A 15,823-nucleotide genomic window follows, 5' to 3' on the forward strand; every position below is an offset into this window, starting at 1 on the left:
TATATCAACAGTCCATAGGCCATAGTTTGAGTAGCAAAGTCTGGATCGTTCATTTGACAGATGAAGCAATGTTTCCATCCTGAACAATTCCGTGTGGTTCAAGAGTTGCCCCATGTGTAGAGAAGCAATTAGTCAATATTTATTAATGATTTAATGCTATGCAAAGAGTGGCAGATGAACTGCTCCTGAGATAAATCCAAGATAAGCTCTTATAATTGAAGGCAAAATGTATTTTCTACACAATACTTCTATTTGGGAGTACAGGCTCCATCTACTCTAATACTGTCCTGTATATGATTTTCAACTTCCTATCCTACCAGAACTGAAATTTCAACCATCAGAATGAGAGCAAGGTGATTTTTTTCCCCATGCATTACAACTGAACCATTTGGTAAAGAGATTTTTTAAATGCATAAAGCAATTTAACTTATCTTTAAAGTAGAGAGATTTCTAGGTACCTTTAATTAAGGAAAAGAGAGAATTTAAATCAATAAATACAAAAGGTTTTATATTTTTTGAAATTTCACCAGGTAAAATAAACATGAATTATTTTATTAGAAAATATACCTGTTACAAAAATTTTAAATAAATAAGTTGCTGCCACAAAATTGCAACATAATACACAGTTTACTTTTTCTGTTACCCTCAGTAAAGGGAAATAATGTAAGAGTGATGATATGGGTAAAAGTAAACAGAGCAAAGAGGAGTGAAAAAAGATATGAGGGAAAGGAGATTTAGAGAGAGTAAAAAGAGAAAAAGTGCTTTCTTAAATGAGTTAGTCATATGAGGTCACCAAGAGGAACATCTTCTTCGACTAAGTTTCTACAATGAGAACCACATCATTTGGATGACTTCATTGTCTTGGTGTCTTCAAGCCAGGGGTACAGGAGATGCTCATATTCTCGACACAAAGGCACCATCAGCAAGGTTTCGCTGTCCCACACTGGATCAGAAGAATCATGGAGTGATGGTCTTAACCCTGGATGGAGGAGTGCTCCCTCCCACTTGTCTACACTGGGACAGCAGGGAGCCAAAACGCTGGCATCTGGCGGCCAGCTTCAACTGCTACCAAGAAGGCTCAAAGACAATGGTCAACTCAGGCTTTTCTTCTTGAAGTATTTCTAATGCACATTTTGTATCATAATTGAAATACATTCCACACAACCTGTAAAAAGCAAAAGAGAGCCTTGGGTTCTACTCTTCAAAGAACACTCTCAGAGTTGTTTTGTTTTGTTTTGTTTTTTGTTTGTTTTTTTGTTTTTGCCTAATAAATCTCATCTCCTTACTTCCCTTAACCTAACACACTTCTAAGGTCTCTGATGCTACACCTCATGCCAAATGTTGTTTCTGTTATATTTTTAACCTTCAAGTTTGGAAATGTTTCAACATATGTAAATTTAGAGAAAATAGTATAAGGGATCCCCATATCCCTATTACCCAGATTTGACAATTAATAACTCATGGCCAGTCTTTTTTTATCTATTGCCCCCCTACTCCTCACATCAATGGATATTACAAACACAGCATTTCATACATCTATAAATATTTAACTATGTGACACTAAATGAAGCCTTTTTAAAACACAACAACAATGCCATTTTCACACTGTAAAAAGTTAACAATTGGGTGTCTCAGTGGGTTAAGCACCCAACTCTTGATTTTGGCTCAGGTCAGGATCTCACAGTTCATGAGTTTGAGCCCCGTGTCAGGCTCTGTGTTGACAGTGTGGAGCCTGCTTGGGATTCTCACCCTCTCTCTGCCCCTCCCTGGCTCAAGCTCTCTCTTTCTCTCTCAAAGTAAATAAACTTAAAAAAAATTTTTTTTGACGTTAACAATAATTTCTTATTATCAACATATGTCCAATCAGTGTTTAAATTTCCTCAACTGACTGATACACTTTTATATTATGTTCATTGAATCAGGAGCCATATGAAGCTCACACATTGCAGCCTCTAAAGTGTTCTTTGATACATTCTTCCCCCTTTTTATTTTTGTAAGTTTCCCTTGCAACTTGGCTAAGAAATCATACCATTTGTCCTGCATCATGTCTAACAACCTTGATTTGGTTGTGTTATGAACTCAATGTTTGTATTTCTCCAAAATTCATACACGTAAGCCCTAATTCTCAATGTGATGGTATTTGGAAATAGGGCCGTTGGGATATAATTAGGGTTAGATAAGGTCATGGGGGTGGGCCCTCATGATGGTATCACTGCCTTTATGATAAGAGATGCACACACTCTGTCTCCCTGTCCCTGCCTTGCTCTCTTTCTGCCATATAAAGACACAGGAAGAAGGCAGCCCTCTGTAAGCTTAGAAGAAAGCTCTCACTAGAAGTGGAATTACTTGGCACTGTGATCTTAGATTTTCCGTATTCTAAAACTGTGAGAAATAAATGCCTGTTTGTTTAAGGCAGCCTGAGCTAATGAGATAGGTTGATTGGATCCATGGGCTTTTCAGCCTATTTGAAGCTTGTCCCTTACCTCCAGAGTGTCCTTCTGGGGTGGGTCAGGACTCCACATACAGTAATGTCCCTGGCTTCATCCTGACATATCCTACACTTTGTCCCTCTATTTATCTTAGCTCTGAGAATGTTGGCTTTCCTTCAGTAAACATGCTCCACTGTGTCTGCATAAGGATGCAATGCTGATCCAAACTTCTGTTTATTCAAACTTGCATTCCAGTTGGTTCTTAGCCTTGAGGTCATGAACAAGAACAGAAGTCCTTGTTATAATATAGAATTTATATTACTTGGTAAGCTATAGATAATAAATGAAAAAGAAAATGATATAGCACGTAAGTATTCTGCTGAAATGATATAGCGTGTATGTATGCTGCTGATTAATACTACAGAGGAAAATAAGAAAAAAAAGGCAAAAACAAGAAGGATATGCTGATCTGTTCTTTTCATTAGGATGGTCAGAGACAGACACGTAGAAGACCTTTAGGCAGAGAATTTAAGGATACATGGAAACAAGACATGTGGATATCAAAGGGGAGAGTGTTCTAGGCAGAAGAAACAGCACATGAAAAGGTGACAGTATTTTTGCAAAACTGCAAAGATATCAGTGGAGCACAAAGAACAAGTATTAGGAGAAGATGAATTGCAGAAGCAACAGGAGCCAGATCACATGAGGCCTTACACAATACCATGAGTTTGTGGATCTTGAAATGTGATAGAAAGTCACTAGAGCATGTTGGTAGGAATGATATGATCACTGATTCATTTTTTTAATGTTTGTTTGTTTATAGACAGAGAAAGAGAGCAAGCAAGCAAGGGAGGTGCAGAGAGAGGGAGGGAGAGAGAATCCCAAGCAGGTTCCACACTGTCAGCACAGAGCCTGAGGTGGGGCTTGATCCCACAAACCATGAGATCATGACCTGGGCCAAAATCAAGAGTCAGATGCTTAACTGACTGAGCCACCCAGGTGCCCCTGACTCATATTTTAGTTGCACCCTCCATCTGCCATAGTAAGAATACTACATGCAGAGGAGCCTGGCAGAATGCCACCAGAACAATCCAGATAAGAGGGGACAATGGCTTGAACCAGGGTACAAGTCATGAAGTTGGCAAGAAGAGATCAACAAGCAGGTATGTTATGAAAGAAGAGCTATTAGGACATGCCAACACGTTGGACATGTGCATAAGAAAAAGGTGTCAAAGGTGACACAGGATTTCTTTTTTGGCCTGAGCAATTCACAATGAGTAAGCGTTGGTGGAGATGGGAAAGAAGCAGGTGTTAGATGGGGTGGGGGGTATAATGCAGGTTTGAATTTGGACATGTAAAGTTTAGGTTTATTAGACAAATGGAAAGTCAGACTAGCGTTTGGACATGGAATTCATGCAGGTATAAATTGGGTGACACAGGACATATACGATAAAGCCAGAAGACTAGATGATGCAAACACAAGATAGAGTTTAGAGAAGAAAAATTAGCTCAATGATTGCATCCTGGGGATGCAGCATGTGCAGGTCAGGTTGATAAAGAGAATCCGCAAAGGAGACTGAGCAGAAACAGCTCATGAAGTAGAAGAAAATCCAGGGTGTTGCCTCTAAAGCAAAGTGAGGGAAATGTCTTCAGTGGAGACTGTGATTGTCCTGACCGACCAAGGTAGGAGACTCACTAGGGAGTTCTTACTCAAGAGGTAATGAGTGATATTACTAATAAGGAAACCCAACACAATGCAGATGAACTGACGTCTGTGGAATTTCCAATCTTGCTGATTCTGAAACTCTCTTTCCATTTGGAAGTCTTCAGAAACAAGACCTACAACACCCCACTGTGCAAAGACCTTGGCAATTACAGTGAACCATGGACTCCTCCAGTTCTGCAAAGTCCAGTCCCTTGCATAGCCATGTAATTCTATTTGGCAACTTTCATTGGGGCTTGGGTTTCATTCAGGAAAATGAATGGAAACTCTTTTCACACTGAACTGAAACTTGATTTTCAAAGTTAATGTCTGCATAAAGTCTGGATGAAGTTAAATATGTGGTTCATGACTCACATGCCTTATAAAAAAAAAACCTCAGTCTGAGTACAAATGAAGCCCTCCCAGGTTTTGATAACTGGTCAACCTGTCCTTTGTACTCTGAACCCCACCACGTGAATCTCTGAAGAGCACACTTACTTCAGGCGTTTCAGGAGGCAGCCCTGCTGCCTCAGCACCTCACAGAGTAGCATGACCCCCAGATCACCAAGGTCATTGTTGCCTAGGCTCAGGTCCCGCAGGCTCTGGTTGGAGGTCAGAAGTGTGGAAAGGTCCCAGCAACAGTGTGAGGTGAGACTACAGTTGTCCAATCTGCAAGAAACAGGATGATTTAAAGAAAATGTCCCCTTAGCCATCCCAGCAGGTGCCCCAGATCTCAGCCTGAAATGTTTCAAATGCACAAAAAGCACAGGATTAACAAACTTAGAATAATCCTCTGTGCCTGTGGTTATTCTTCTTTCCTTTTCAGAAGATAGTATTTTTTTCCAGTCTACTGGATTGTGCAGATCAAATTAGGAATAGTAGTTTGTGAATTGATTTTTCCCCAATTCTATGCCTCTCCCTAAATTTCCCTAAAACACAAGTGTCATATCTTTCTATTCTTTTGTGGTGAAATCCACAAATCCAAATCCAGTATTTACCTTTACAGCACTGAGAAGTAGAATTCTTCCCAGGTGCATGATCCTGTAACAAGCCAAACCTTAGGAGAACATCATTACTTCTCAGGTACAAATCATTCTATCATTACCCCCCCACAGACACACATACACACCTTAGCCAACATGCATCCACATCATTGTAATAAGCTAAGGGACTGGGCCACCTGGGTGGCTCAGTTGCTTAAGCCGCCCTTTGTTTCAGCTCAGGTCATCATCTCACAGTGTGTGAGTTCAAGTCCCACATTGGGAGTTCAAGCTGCACTGGCAGTGCAAAGCCTGCTTGTGATCCTTTCTCTCCCTCTCTTTCTGCCTTTCTCTCACTCAAAAATAAATAAGCAAAAATTAAAAAAAAAAAAAGCTAAGGGACTTACTCCAATATCTGAAGCTTGCAGCTGGGGTGCAAGAGGCCCTCACAGAGTAGCTTCACCCCCGTGTCTCCAAGAGCATTGCCCCTTAGGTAAAGGTGTGTGAGTTTCTGGTTAGTGCTGAGCACTGAAGACAGAGCTGGACAGCAACCTGATGTAAGTCCAGAATTCATCAACCTGGAGAAGGAACAAGGAAAAGAGTCATCAGTGTTCAGACTTCCTTGAACATTGCACAGCTATCTCACCAGAGGAATCTCTTCTTATCTAAAAAGCTACATCCTTCAACTTCAAGATGAGGAGCCAGCATCTTGGATACAATCTGAGGAGCACATGACTCCTTGTCTCTGGCCACATAAAAGAGACAAATAATAGTCTCAGCAGATGCTTGGCTGGGATCAGTAGGAGGGACAGAGCAAAAGCAAATTAATCCAGATTCCTTCCACATCCTTCTTCCTTCTTATGCATATTCCCTCTGCCATGCATGGTCCCTACCACCACATCTTCAAGAAATACATCCCAGGTTGTCTGTCACTGATAATTCCTACCACATTGCACAGACTTGCCTTATTTGACTCTCACATTAACTGAGCAAGTTAGCAGTGCCGCAGTAACTATTATGTATCTGTTACAGATCAGAAATCTTAGGTTTATCAAAGCATATGTTTCTCTTAGGGTCAAAGAGCAAGCGTTCAGTGGATGGGGGACCTAGACTTAAGCCTTCTAGTGCCATCTCACCTCTGTTGTCCCTTCTGTCCATATTCTTCTTGCTTCTGCCTTGGAAGGAGTCTCTCAGAGAATAAAGCTCTAAATTTGCATTACACTCAGTGGGATTAAGATTTTTGGTGTACTACACTTGGGTCAAGTTGAACATATTCTATCACCAACAGAAGCATGAGGGCTTTGAAGTAGAGAGCTACATCACTCAGCATAGAAGCTCAGAGGGTGGTATACAGTATACAGAAAGCCACATATGTTAGGGCCTCAACAAAACCTTGACTTAAGAACATCTCATGCAATCATATTCTTTCCTTCCACAATCCTTAACAATGACATGCCTTTAAGCTCCAAGATGTCTTAGAATCAGGAAAAATAGAAACATATAAAGTAGCACGAGCAGGTGATCAAAAGAAAACAGAAGTACTTGTTTTCCTAGTCAAGGATGAATCATAATTTATTTATTTATTTTTTAATTTTTTTTTAATGTTTTTATTTATTTTTAGGACAGAGAGAGACAGAGCATGAACGGGGGAGGGGCAGAGAGAGAGGGAGACACAGAATCTGAAACAGGCTCCAGGCTCTGAGCCATCAGCCCAGAGCCTGACGCGGGGCTCGAACTCCCGGACCGCGAGATCGTGACCTGGCTGAAGTCGGACGCTTAACCGACTGCGCCACCCAGGCGCCCCTTTTTTTTTTTTTTTTAATTTTTTTTTAAGGATGAATCATAATTTAAAAAATAGAATAAGCAAGACAAAGAAAGGAATGAAGCCCAAAGGAGGAGTAAAAACAAAACAAAACAAAACAAAACAAACAAAAGGCAAGTTCTGAGGGGCTTCTAGTGAGTTAAGAATGGCCAGTTAAGAATAATTTTATCAGATGGACTCTATTTAACATGTACAATGGATTTGCAGGATTATTGGCTGTTCTGAACTGAATGTTTGTGTCATCTCAGAATCATATGTTGAAATCTTAATCCTCAATGTGATAGTATTAGAAAGTATGGCCTTTAAGGGGTAAATAGGTCTTGAGGGTATAGTCTTCATGATGGGATTAGCACCTTTGTAAAACAGACCCCAGAGAGTTCCCATGCCTCTACTGCCATGTGAGGACACACCAGGAAGGTGGCTGTCTGAAAGCCAGGAAGAGAGCTCTTACCAGAAATCAGATGATCTACAAGCACCTTGATCTTGGGCTTCCAGGATCCAGAACTTTGAACATAAATGTTTGTTGAGTCACCCAGAAAATGGTATTTTTGTTACAGTAGCCTGACCAGACTAAGACACTGGAAAAGATGAACAACATTCCAGAAGACTGAAGATAGTCATCCAAAAAGAAAGGAAAGACCATTTGAAAGTTACAAAATGGCAAGCTTTGCCATCCTCCCCAGAAAAGGATTAGAAAAGATATGAAACAGATGTTTGAGGAGCGGTGCACCATGAAGTGACAACAGTTACAAGCACAGGATGAATTTGTTGAGAATGAGTCACATATGAATTGTCAAAACATTGATAATATTGGTAACATTGAGACTGAGTGATGGGTACGTGGAGTGCATAATAAAATGTTTAGTCAATTGAACACCCAATTCTACCAACCAATCCACTTGATTCAACAGATGTAACCAACTTTGTATGTACATCTTGGTATCAAGCAATCCATTCAACTAAGTTCTATATTCACTGGGCACAGATATTTTACCATGTACTATATTGTTAAATTATTGGGTTTTTTAAATTTTTTTAAAAACATTTATTTTTCACAGAAAGAGAGAGAGACAAAGTGTAAGTGGGGGAAGTGCAGAGAGAGATGGAGACACAGAATCCGAAGCAAGCTCCAGGCTCTGGGCTGTCAGCACAGAGCCTGATTCAGGGCTCAAACCCACAAACTATGAGATCATGACCTGAGCCGAAGTCTGACACTCAACCAACTGAACCACCCAGGTGTTCCTGTATTTTTTTTTATTTATTTACTAATGATATGCCTTAGGTTATAAATATGTGTTCCAAAAAATATTGAAGTAAATTTAACATTTATTGAGGGTTTACTATATGTTTTGCCAAGACAATGACTTTACACAGGATTATCACATTGAATTACTACAAAACCAAGATGCAGGTATTGTTTTTATCCTTATTTTTAAATGGAAAAGCTGAGTAACAGGGAAATTACTTGAAGAATAAGAAGAAGCTTCTTAGATGGACTGTGAGGGTGGGAGGGTATTTTGCATACAGGCAAAAGGAAGGCAGTAAGCAAGAGGAGGAAGGGTGAAAGAGGCCAGGTTCCTAAAACTAAAAACGAATTCAATATGACTCAAAATGGAGTGAACGGTGTGTTAAGTGAAAGGGCAGAAACAGTGATCTAGAGCTGGTCACAGATAGTTTCGTGTACCATGCAAAGAAACACAAACTTTGGAGGTTTTTGCTTTTGTGTTTGTTTTAAATAAATGACTCAATATTATCAAATCTGTATTTTAGAAAACTCCTCTGGTGTTTGTCAAAAGAAAAAAGAAGGTAGAAGGAACTGAAAGTAAAGAAAATCAAGGATTTTCCTCTGTTTATTGGCTGATCAGCCTCTGGAAAGTGCCACTGTTCAACAAGGCAGTAAAGAAAGGAAAGGCAGGCGACAAAGGGATGAGGGTGGGGAGTAAGTAATAAAAATTAAAGAATTTTGCAAATGCTTACCTTGTGGCAGTTGTGTAATATTGGGGGTAGGGGGTGCAAAATGCAACCAGATAAAGTTCTAAAGTTCAAGATATTTGGCTATGCCTAACAAAATATAAAATGCCTACAAGTGTTCCTCATTAATTACACGTATAGGTATCCATCGCAAAAGAAATATCTACACATACATAAAGTTATATAAACAAGTATTTTTTTCAGGGACGCCTGGGTGGCTAAGTCAGTGAAGCATCCGACTTTGGCTCAGGTCGTGTCTCAGTTTGTGTGTTTGGGCCCCGTGGGGGCCTCTATGCTGACAGCTCAGAGCTTGGAGCCTGCTTCAGATTATGTGTCTCCCTCCCTCTCTGCCCTTCCCCTGCTCATGCTCTGTCTCTCTCTCTCTCAAAAATAAATTGAAAACATATTTTAAAAAATTTTAAAAAACAAATATGTTTTTCATAGTTACTTGTAATAGTAAAAAGGGAAAAATTCATCCAAAGGTTCACTATTCAATAAGAACTTAAATAAATCACTATAATGAATATTATGTAATATTATGCCCAAATCTATAGATCTGTATATACCAGCATGGCAATAAATCCCTGATAAATTTGAGAAGAAATAATAAGAAAGCATTCATATTATGATTCTGGTTTTGACAGATAGTAATATGGGTTGAATTATGTTCCCCAAAACCTTATATGCTGGAGTCTGAACCCCAGTACCTCAGAATGTGACCTTATTTTAAAATAGGGTCATTGAAGATGCAATTGGTTAAGAAGTCAAGAAAGTGAGCCCTATTTCAACCTGACTGGTACCTTCTATATCTATAACAGGGAAATTTGGATACAAAGACACACACCAACACAGAGACAATACCATGTAGAGATGAAAGCTAAGAGGTGATGCATTTGTAGGCCCAGGATGTGGAACATTGCCAGCAAACCAGCAGAAACTGAAAGACATGTATGAAATTGATTCTTCATCACAGCCCTAGGAGGAACAAACTCTGCCAACATTGGGATCTTGGACTAGTAGCCTATACTGCTGGAAGACAATAGATTGTGGTTGGAACATTCACACCAACTACAGCAGAATACACATTCTTTTCACATGTACACAGAGCATTTTCTAAAATAGATCATATGTTGGGCCACAAAACAAGTCTTAGCAAATTCAAAAAGACTGAAATAATGCCAAGTATCTTTTCTGACCACAATGGTATGAAAGTACAAATCAATAACAGGAGAACAACTGAAAATCCAAGAATACAAGGAAATCAAATAACACTCTCCTGAACAGCCAACAGGTTTAAAAAATTTGCTGGAGAAATTTAAAAAAAAAGAAGAAAGAAAAACAAAACAAGAAAAACAAAAATGGAAACACAACATACCAAAACTTACAAAATATGGCAAAATCTGTTCTATTCCAAAAGTTTTTAGCTATAAATGAATATATCAAGAAAATTGAGTGATCCTAAAAAATCTAACTTCACATATTAAGGAACTAGAATAAGAACAAACTGAATCCAAAGTTACCAAGAGGTGGGGCACCTGGGTGGCTCAGTTGGTTAGGCGACAGACTTCGGCTCAGGTCATGATCTCACAGTTTGTGAGTTCAAGCCCCGCGTTGGACTCTGTGCTGACAGCTCAGAGTCTGGAGCCTGCTTCAGATTCTGTGTGCCTTCCCCTCTCTCCACCCCTCCTCTGCTCATGCTCTGTGTCTCAATAATAAATAAATGTTAAAAAAAATTTTTTTAAATTAAACTTCAAAGTTACCAAGAGGAATAAAATAAAAAGATTAGAGAGAAATAAAAAAAAATAGAAAACAGGAAAACAATAAAAAAAGATGAACAAAACAAGAGTTGGTTCTTTGAAAAGATAAACAAAATTGATAAACCTTTAGCTAGACAAACCAAGAAAAAATGAGAGAACCCAAATCAACAGCATTATAATTGAAAGAGGAGACATTACAACTGACACCACAGAAATATAAAGGAGCATTAGAGGCTACTATGAAAAACTATACCCAATAAACTGGACAACTTAGAAGAAATGGAAAAATTCTTGAAACATCCAACTTACCAAAACTGAACCAAGAAGAAATAGAAAATCTGAACAGATCAGCTACTACTAAGGAGATTGAAATAGTAATCAAAAAATTCCCAACAAAAAAAGGTTTAGGACCAGATAGCTGCATTGATGAATTTTGTCATCATTTAAAGAATTAGCAGCAATCCTTCTCAAACTTTCCCAATCAGAGAAACTCATTTTTGACGCTAGTATTACCCTGATACCAAACTACGTAGGATACTACAAGAAAACCACAAGCCAATATTCTTCATGAATTTAGATGCAAAAATTCTCAACAAAATAATAGTAAACTGAATTCAGCAGCACATGTAAAGTATTATTCACCAAGTCAAGTGGAATTTATCCCTGGGATGACAGGATGGTTTCACATATGCAAATCAATAAATGTGATAAATTAGAGCAATAAAATGAGAGACAATTTGATTTTCTCAATAGAAGAAAAAACATTTAACAAAATTCAACATCCATTCAAGATTAAAAAACTTTTGCCAAATTAGGCATATAAGAAATGTATCACAACATAATAAAGTCTATATATATCAAGCCCATAGCTAACATCATAGTCAATGGTGAAAAATTGAAACCCTTTCCACTGTGATCAGGGACAAGAAAAGAGTGCCCACTCTTTGCATTCTTATTCACCTAATACTCAAAATCCTAGTCAGAACAAGCAGGCAACAAAAATAAATAGAAGGCATCAGAATTAGAAAGGAAAAGGGGCGCCTGGGTGGCGCAGTCGGTTAAGTATCCGACTTCAGCCAGGTCACGATCTCGCGGTCCGTGAGTTCGAGCCCCGCGTCGGCTCTGGGCTGATGGCTCAGAGCCTGGAGCCTGTTTCTGATTCTGTGTCTCCCTCTCTCTCTGCCCCTCCCCCGTTCATGCTCTGTCTCCCTCTGTCCCAAAAATAAAATAAAATAAACGGAAAAAAAAAAGAATTAGAAAGGAAAAGATAGATTTTACTCTATTTACATATGCTGTGATTATATATATATATATATATATAAAACAAAAGATTCAACCAAAAAAAAATTAGACCTAATCAAAGTTGCAGGGTAGAAAATTTACATACAGAAAAAATAACCCAGAGGACCGGGAAGATGGCGGTGTAGGAGGATGCTGGCCTCACCACATCCTGCTGATCACTGAGATTCCACCCAAATCTGCCGAATTTACCCAGAAAATCACCAGAAGACTAGCAGAACAGACTCTCTGGAACCACGCTTAGATGGGAGGCCCACGGAAGAGGGGCCCCTCCGGAAGCAGACCACCAAAGGCAAAGCGAGCTGAGGCTGTCCCTCCCACCACTGTGCCCCTTGCAGATCCACCCCAGATAATAGGCCAGATCCCAGCTAAGCAGCAACACAAGACTGGCAGTGTGCAAGTAGCCCAGACAGAGGCCTCACCACCCCACAATGAGTCCTGCCCCTGGGAGAGGGGAAGATAAGGTACACACCAGTCTGACAGTGACCCTAGCGGTGAGCTGGGGGCAGACATCAGGTCTGACTATGGCCCCGCCCACCAACCAACACAAGTTACTCCAGACAGCATGGGGGAAGAGCCCTGCAGTTCCCCGCCACTCCAGGGACTATCCAAAATGACAAAACAGAAGACTACTCCTCAAAAGAAATTCCAGGAACTAGTGACAGCTAACAAACTGATCAAAAACGATCTAAGCAATGTAACAGAAAATGAATTTAAAATAATAGTCATAAAATTAATCACTGGGCTTGAAAAAAGTATAGAGGACAGCAGAGAATCTATTACTACAGAGATCAAGACACTAAGAAACAGTCAGGAGGAGCTAAAAAATGCTATAAATGAGCTGCAAAATAAAACAGAGGTGAGCACAGCTTGGATTGAAGAGGCAGAGGAGAGAATAGGTGAATTACAAGATAAAACTATGGAAAAAGAAGAAGCTGAGAAAAAAAGATAAAAAAAAATCCAGGAGTATGAGGGGAGACTTAGAGAACTAAATGACATAATTAAAAGAAATAATATATGCATAATTGGGATTCCAGAGGAGGAAAAGAGAGGGAAAGGTGTTGATGGTGTACTTGAAGAAATCATAGCTAAGAACTTCCCTGATCTGGGGAAGGAAAAAGCATTGAAATCCAAGAGGCACAGAAAACTCCCTTCAGACGTAACTTGAATTGATCTTCTGCATGACATATCATAGTGAAACTGGCAAAATACAAGGATAAAGAGAGAATTCTGAAAGCAGCTAGGGATAAACATGCTCTAACATATAAAGGGAGACTGATAACACTCGTGACGGAGCTGTCTACTGAAATGTGGCAGGCCAGAAAGGAATGGCAGGAAATCTTCAATGTGATGAAGAGAAAAATATATGCAGCCAAGAATCCTTTATCCAGCAAGGCTGTCATTCAGAATAGAAGGATAGATAAAGGTCTTCCCAAACAAACAAAAACTGAAGGAATTCATCACCACTAAACCAGCCTTACAAGAGATCCTAAGGGGGATCCTGTGAGACAAAGTACCAGAGACATCACTGCAATCATGAAACCTGCAGACATCACAATGACTCTAAACCCATATCTTTCAATAATAACACTGAATGTCAATGGACTAAATGTGCCAAGCAAAAAACATAGGGTATCAGAATACATAAAAAAAAAACAAGACCCATCTATTTGCTGTCTACAAGAGACTCATTTTAGACCTGAGGACACCTTCAGATTCAAAGTGTGGGGATGGAGAACTATCTATCATGCTACTAAAAGTCAAAAGAAAGTTGAGTGGCTATACTTATATCAGACAAACTAGACTTTAAAGTCTGTAACAAGATATGAAGAAGGGCATTATAGAATAATCACAGGGTCTATCCATCAGGAAGAGCTAACAATTATAAATGTCTATGCGCCGAACACAGAGGCCCCCAAATATATAAAACAATTACTCATAAACATAAGCAACCTTATTGATAAGAATGTGGTAATTGCAGGCTATTTTGCTACTTCAATTACAACATTGAATAGACCATCTAGACAGAGGATCAATTAAGAAACAAGAGCCCTGAATGATACACTGGATCAGAAGGACATGTTAGATATATTTAGAACTCTGCATCCCAAAGCAACAGAATATACTTTCTTCTCGAGTGCACATGGAACATTCTCCAGGATAGATCACATACTGGGTCACAAAACAGCCCTTCATAAGCATACAAGAAATGAGATCATACCATGCATACTTTCAGACCACAATGCTATGAAGCTTGAAATCAACCACAGGAAAAAGTCTGGAAAACCTCCAAAAGCATGGAGGTTAAAGAACACCTTACAAAAGAATGAGGGCGTCAACCAGGCAATTAGAGAAGAAGTTAAGAAATATATGCAAACAAATGAAAATGAAAATACAACAATCCAAACGCTTTGGGATGCAGCGAAGGCATTCCTGAGAGGAAACTACATTGCAATCCAGGACTATCTCCAGAAACAAGAAAAATCCCAAATACAAAATCTAACAGCATACCTAAAGGAAATAGAAGCAGAACAACAAAGACACCCCAAACCCAGCATAAGAAGAGAAATAATAAAGATTAGACCAGAAACAATGTAGAATAAAAAAAAACTGTAGAGCAGATCAATGAAACCAAGAGTTGGTTTTTTGAAAAAATAAATTTGATAAACTTCTAGCCAGGCTTCTCAGAAAGAAAAGGGAGATGACCCAAATAGATAAAATCATGAATGAAAATGGAATTATTACAACCAATCCCTCAGAAATACAAGCAATTATCAGGGAATACTATGAAAAATTATATGCCAACAAACTGGACAACCTGGAAGAAATGGACAAATTCCTAAACATCCACACACTTCCAAAACTCAAACAGGAAGAAATAGAAACTTGAACAGACCCATAACCAGCAAAGAAATGGAATCAGTTATCAAAAATTTCCCTTGGGGCGCCTGGGTGGCGCAGTCGGTTAGGCGTCCGACTTCAGCCAGGTCACGATCTCGCCGTCTGTGAGTTCGAGCCCCGCGTCGGGCTCTGGGCTGATGGCTCGGAGCCTGGAGCCTGTTTCCGATTCTGTGTCTCCCTCTCTCTCTGCCCCTCCCCCGTTCATGCTCTGTCTCTCTCTGTCCCAAAAATAAAATAAAAAACATTGAAAAAAAAAAATTAAAAAAAAAAAAAAAAAAAAATTTCCCAACAAATAAGAGTCTGGGACCAGATGGCTTCCCAGGGGAGTTCTACCAGACATTTATAGCAGAGATAATATCTACCCTTCTCAAGCTATTCCAAAAAAAATAGAAAGTGAAGGAAAGCTTCCAGACTCTTTCTATGAAGCCAGCATTACTTTGATTCCTAAACCAGATAGAGACCCAGAAAAAAAAAGACAACTACAGGCCAATATCCCTGATGAAGATGGATGCAAAAATTCTCAATAAGATACTAGCAAATCGAATTCAACAGCATATAAAAGGAATTATTCACCATGATCAAGTGGGATTCATTCCTGGGATGCAGGGCTGCCTTAACATTTGCAAATCAATCATTGTGATACATCACATTAATAAAAGAAAAGATAAGAACCATATGATCCTGTCAATCGATGCAGAAAAAGCATTTGACAAAATTCAGCATCCTTTCTTAGTAAAAACTCTTCAGAAAGTCGGGATAGAAGGAAAATACTTAAACATCATAAAAGCCATTTATGAAAAGCCCACAGCTAATATGATCCTCCATGGGGAAAAACTGAGAGGTTTCTCCCTGAGATCAGGAACATGACAGAGGTGTTCACTCTCACCACTGTTGTTTAACATAGTGTTGGAAGTTCTAGAATAAGTAGTCAGACAACAGAATTAAATCAAAGGCATCAAAAT

General features: G+C 39.2%; 1 protein-coding gene across 1 annotated transcript in view; it reads right to left on the reverse strand.

Moving 5' to 3' along the window:
- Window positions 1–536: 536 nt before the first annotated feature.
- NLRP3 (NLR family pyrin domain containing 3) overlaps window positions 537–15,823 on the reverse strand; it is a 52,585-nt gene continuing 37,298 nt past the window's right edge. The window contains exons 7-9 of the mRNA XM_043573260.1: window positions 5,519–5,689; window positions 4,630–4,800; window positions 537–1,165 (exon numbers count right to left, since the gene is read on the reverse strand). Of these exons, the coding sequence (XP_043429195.1) occupies window positions 1,066–1,165; window positions 4,630–4,800; window positions 5,519–5,689 (442 nt within the window). The 3' untranslated portion in view covers window positions 537–1,065. The remainder of the gene's footprint in view (window positions 1,166–4,629; window positions 4,801–5,518; window positions 5,690–15,823) is intronic.

This window comes from Prionailurus bengalensis, chromosome A1, assembly GCF_016509475.1.
Source record: "Prionailurus bengalensis isolate Pbe53 chromosome A1, Fcat_Pben_1.1_paternal_pri, whole genome shotgun sequence".
Taxonomy (NCBI): domain Eukaryota; kingdom Metazoa; phylum Chordata; class Mammalia; order Carnivora; family Felidae; genus Prionailurus; species Prionailurus bengalensis.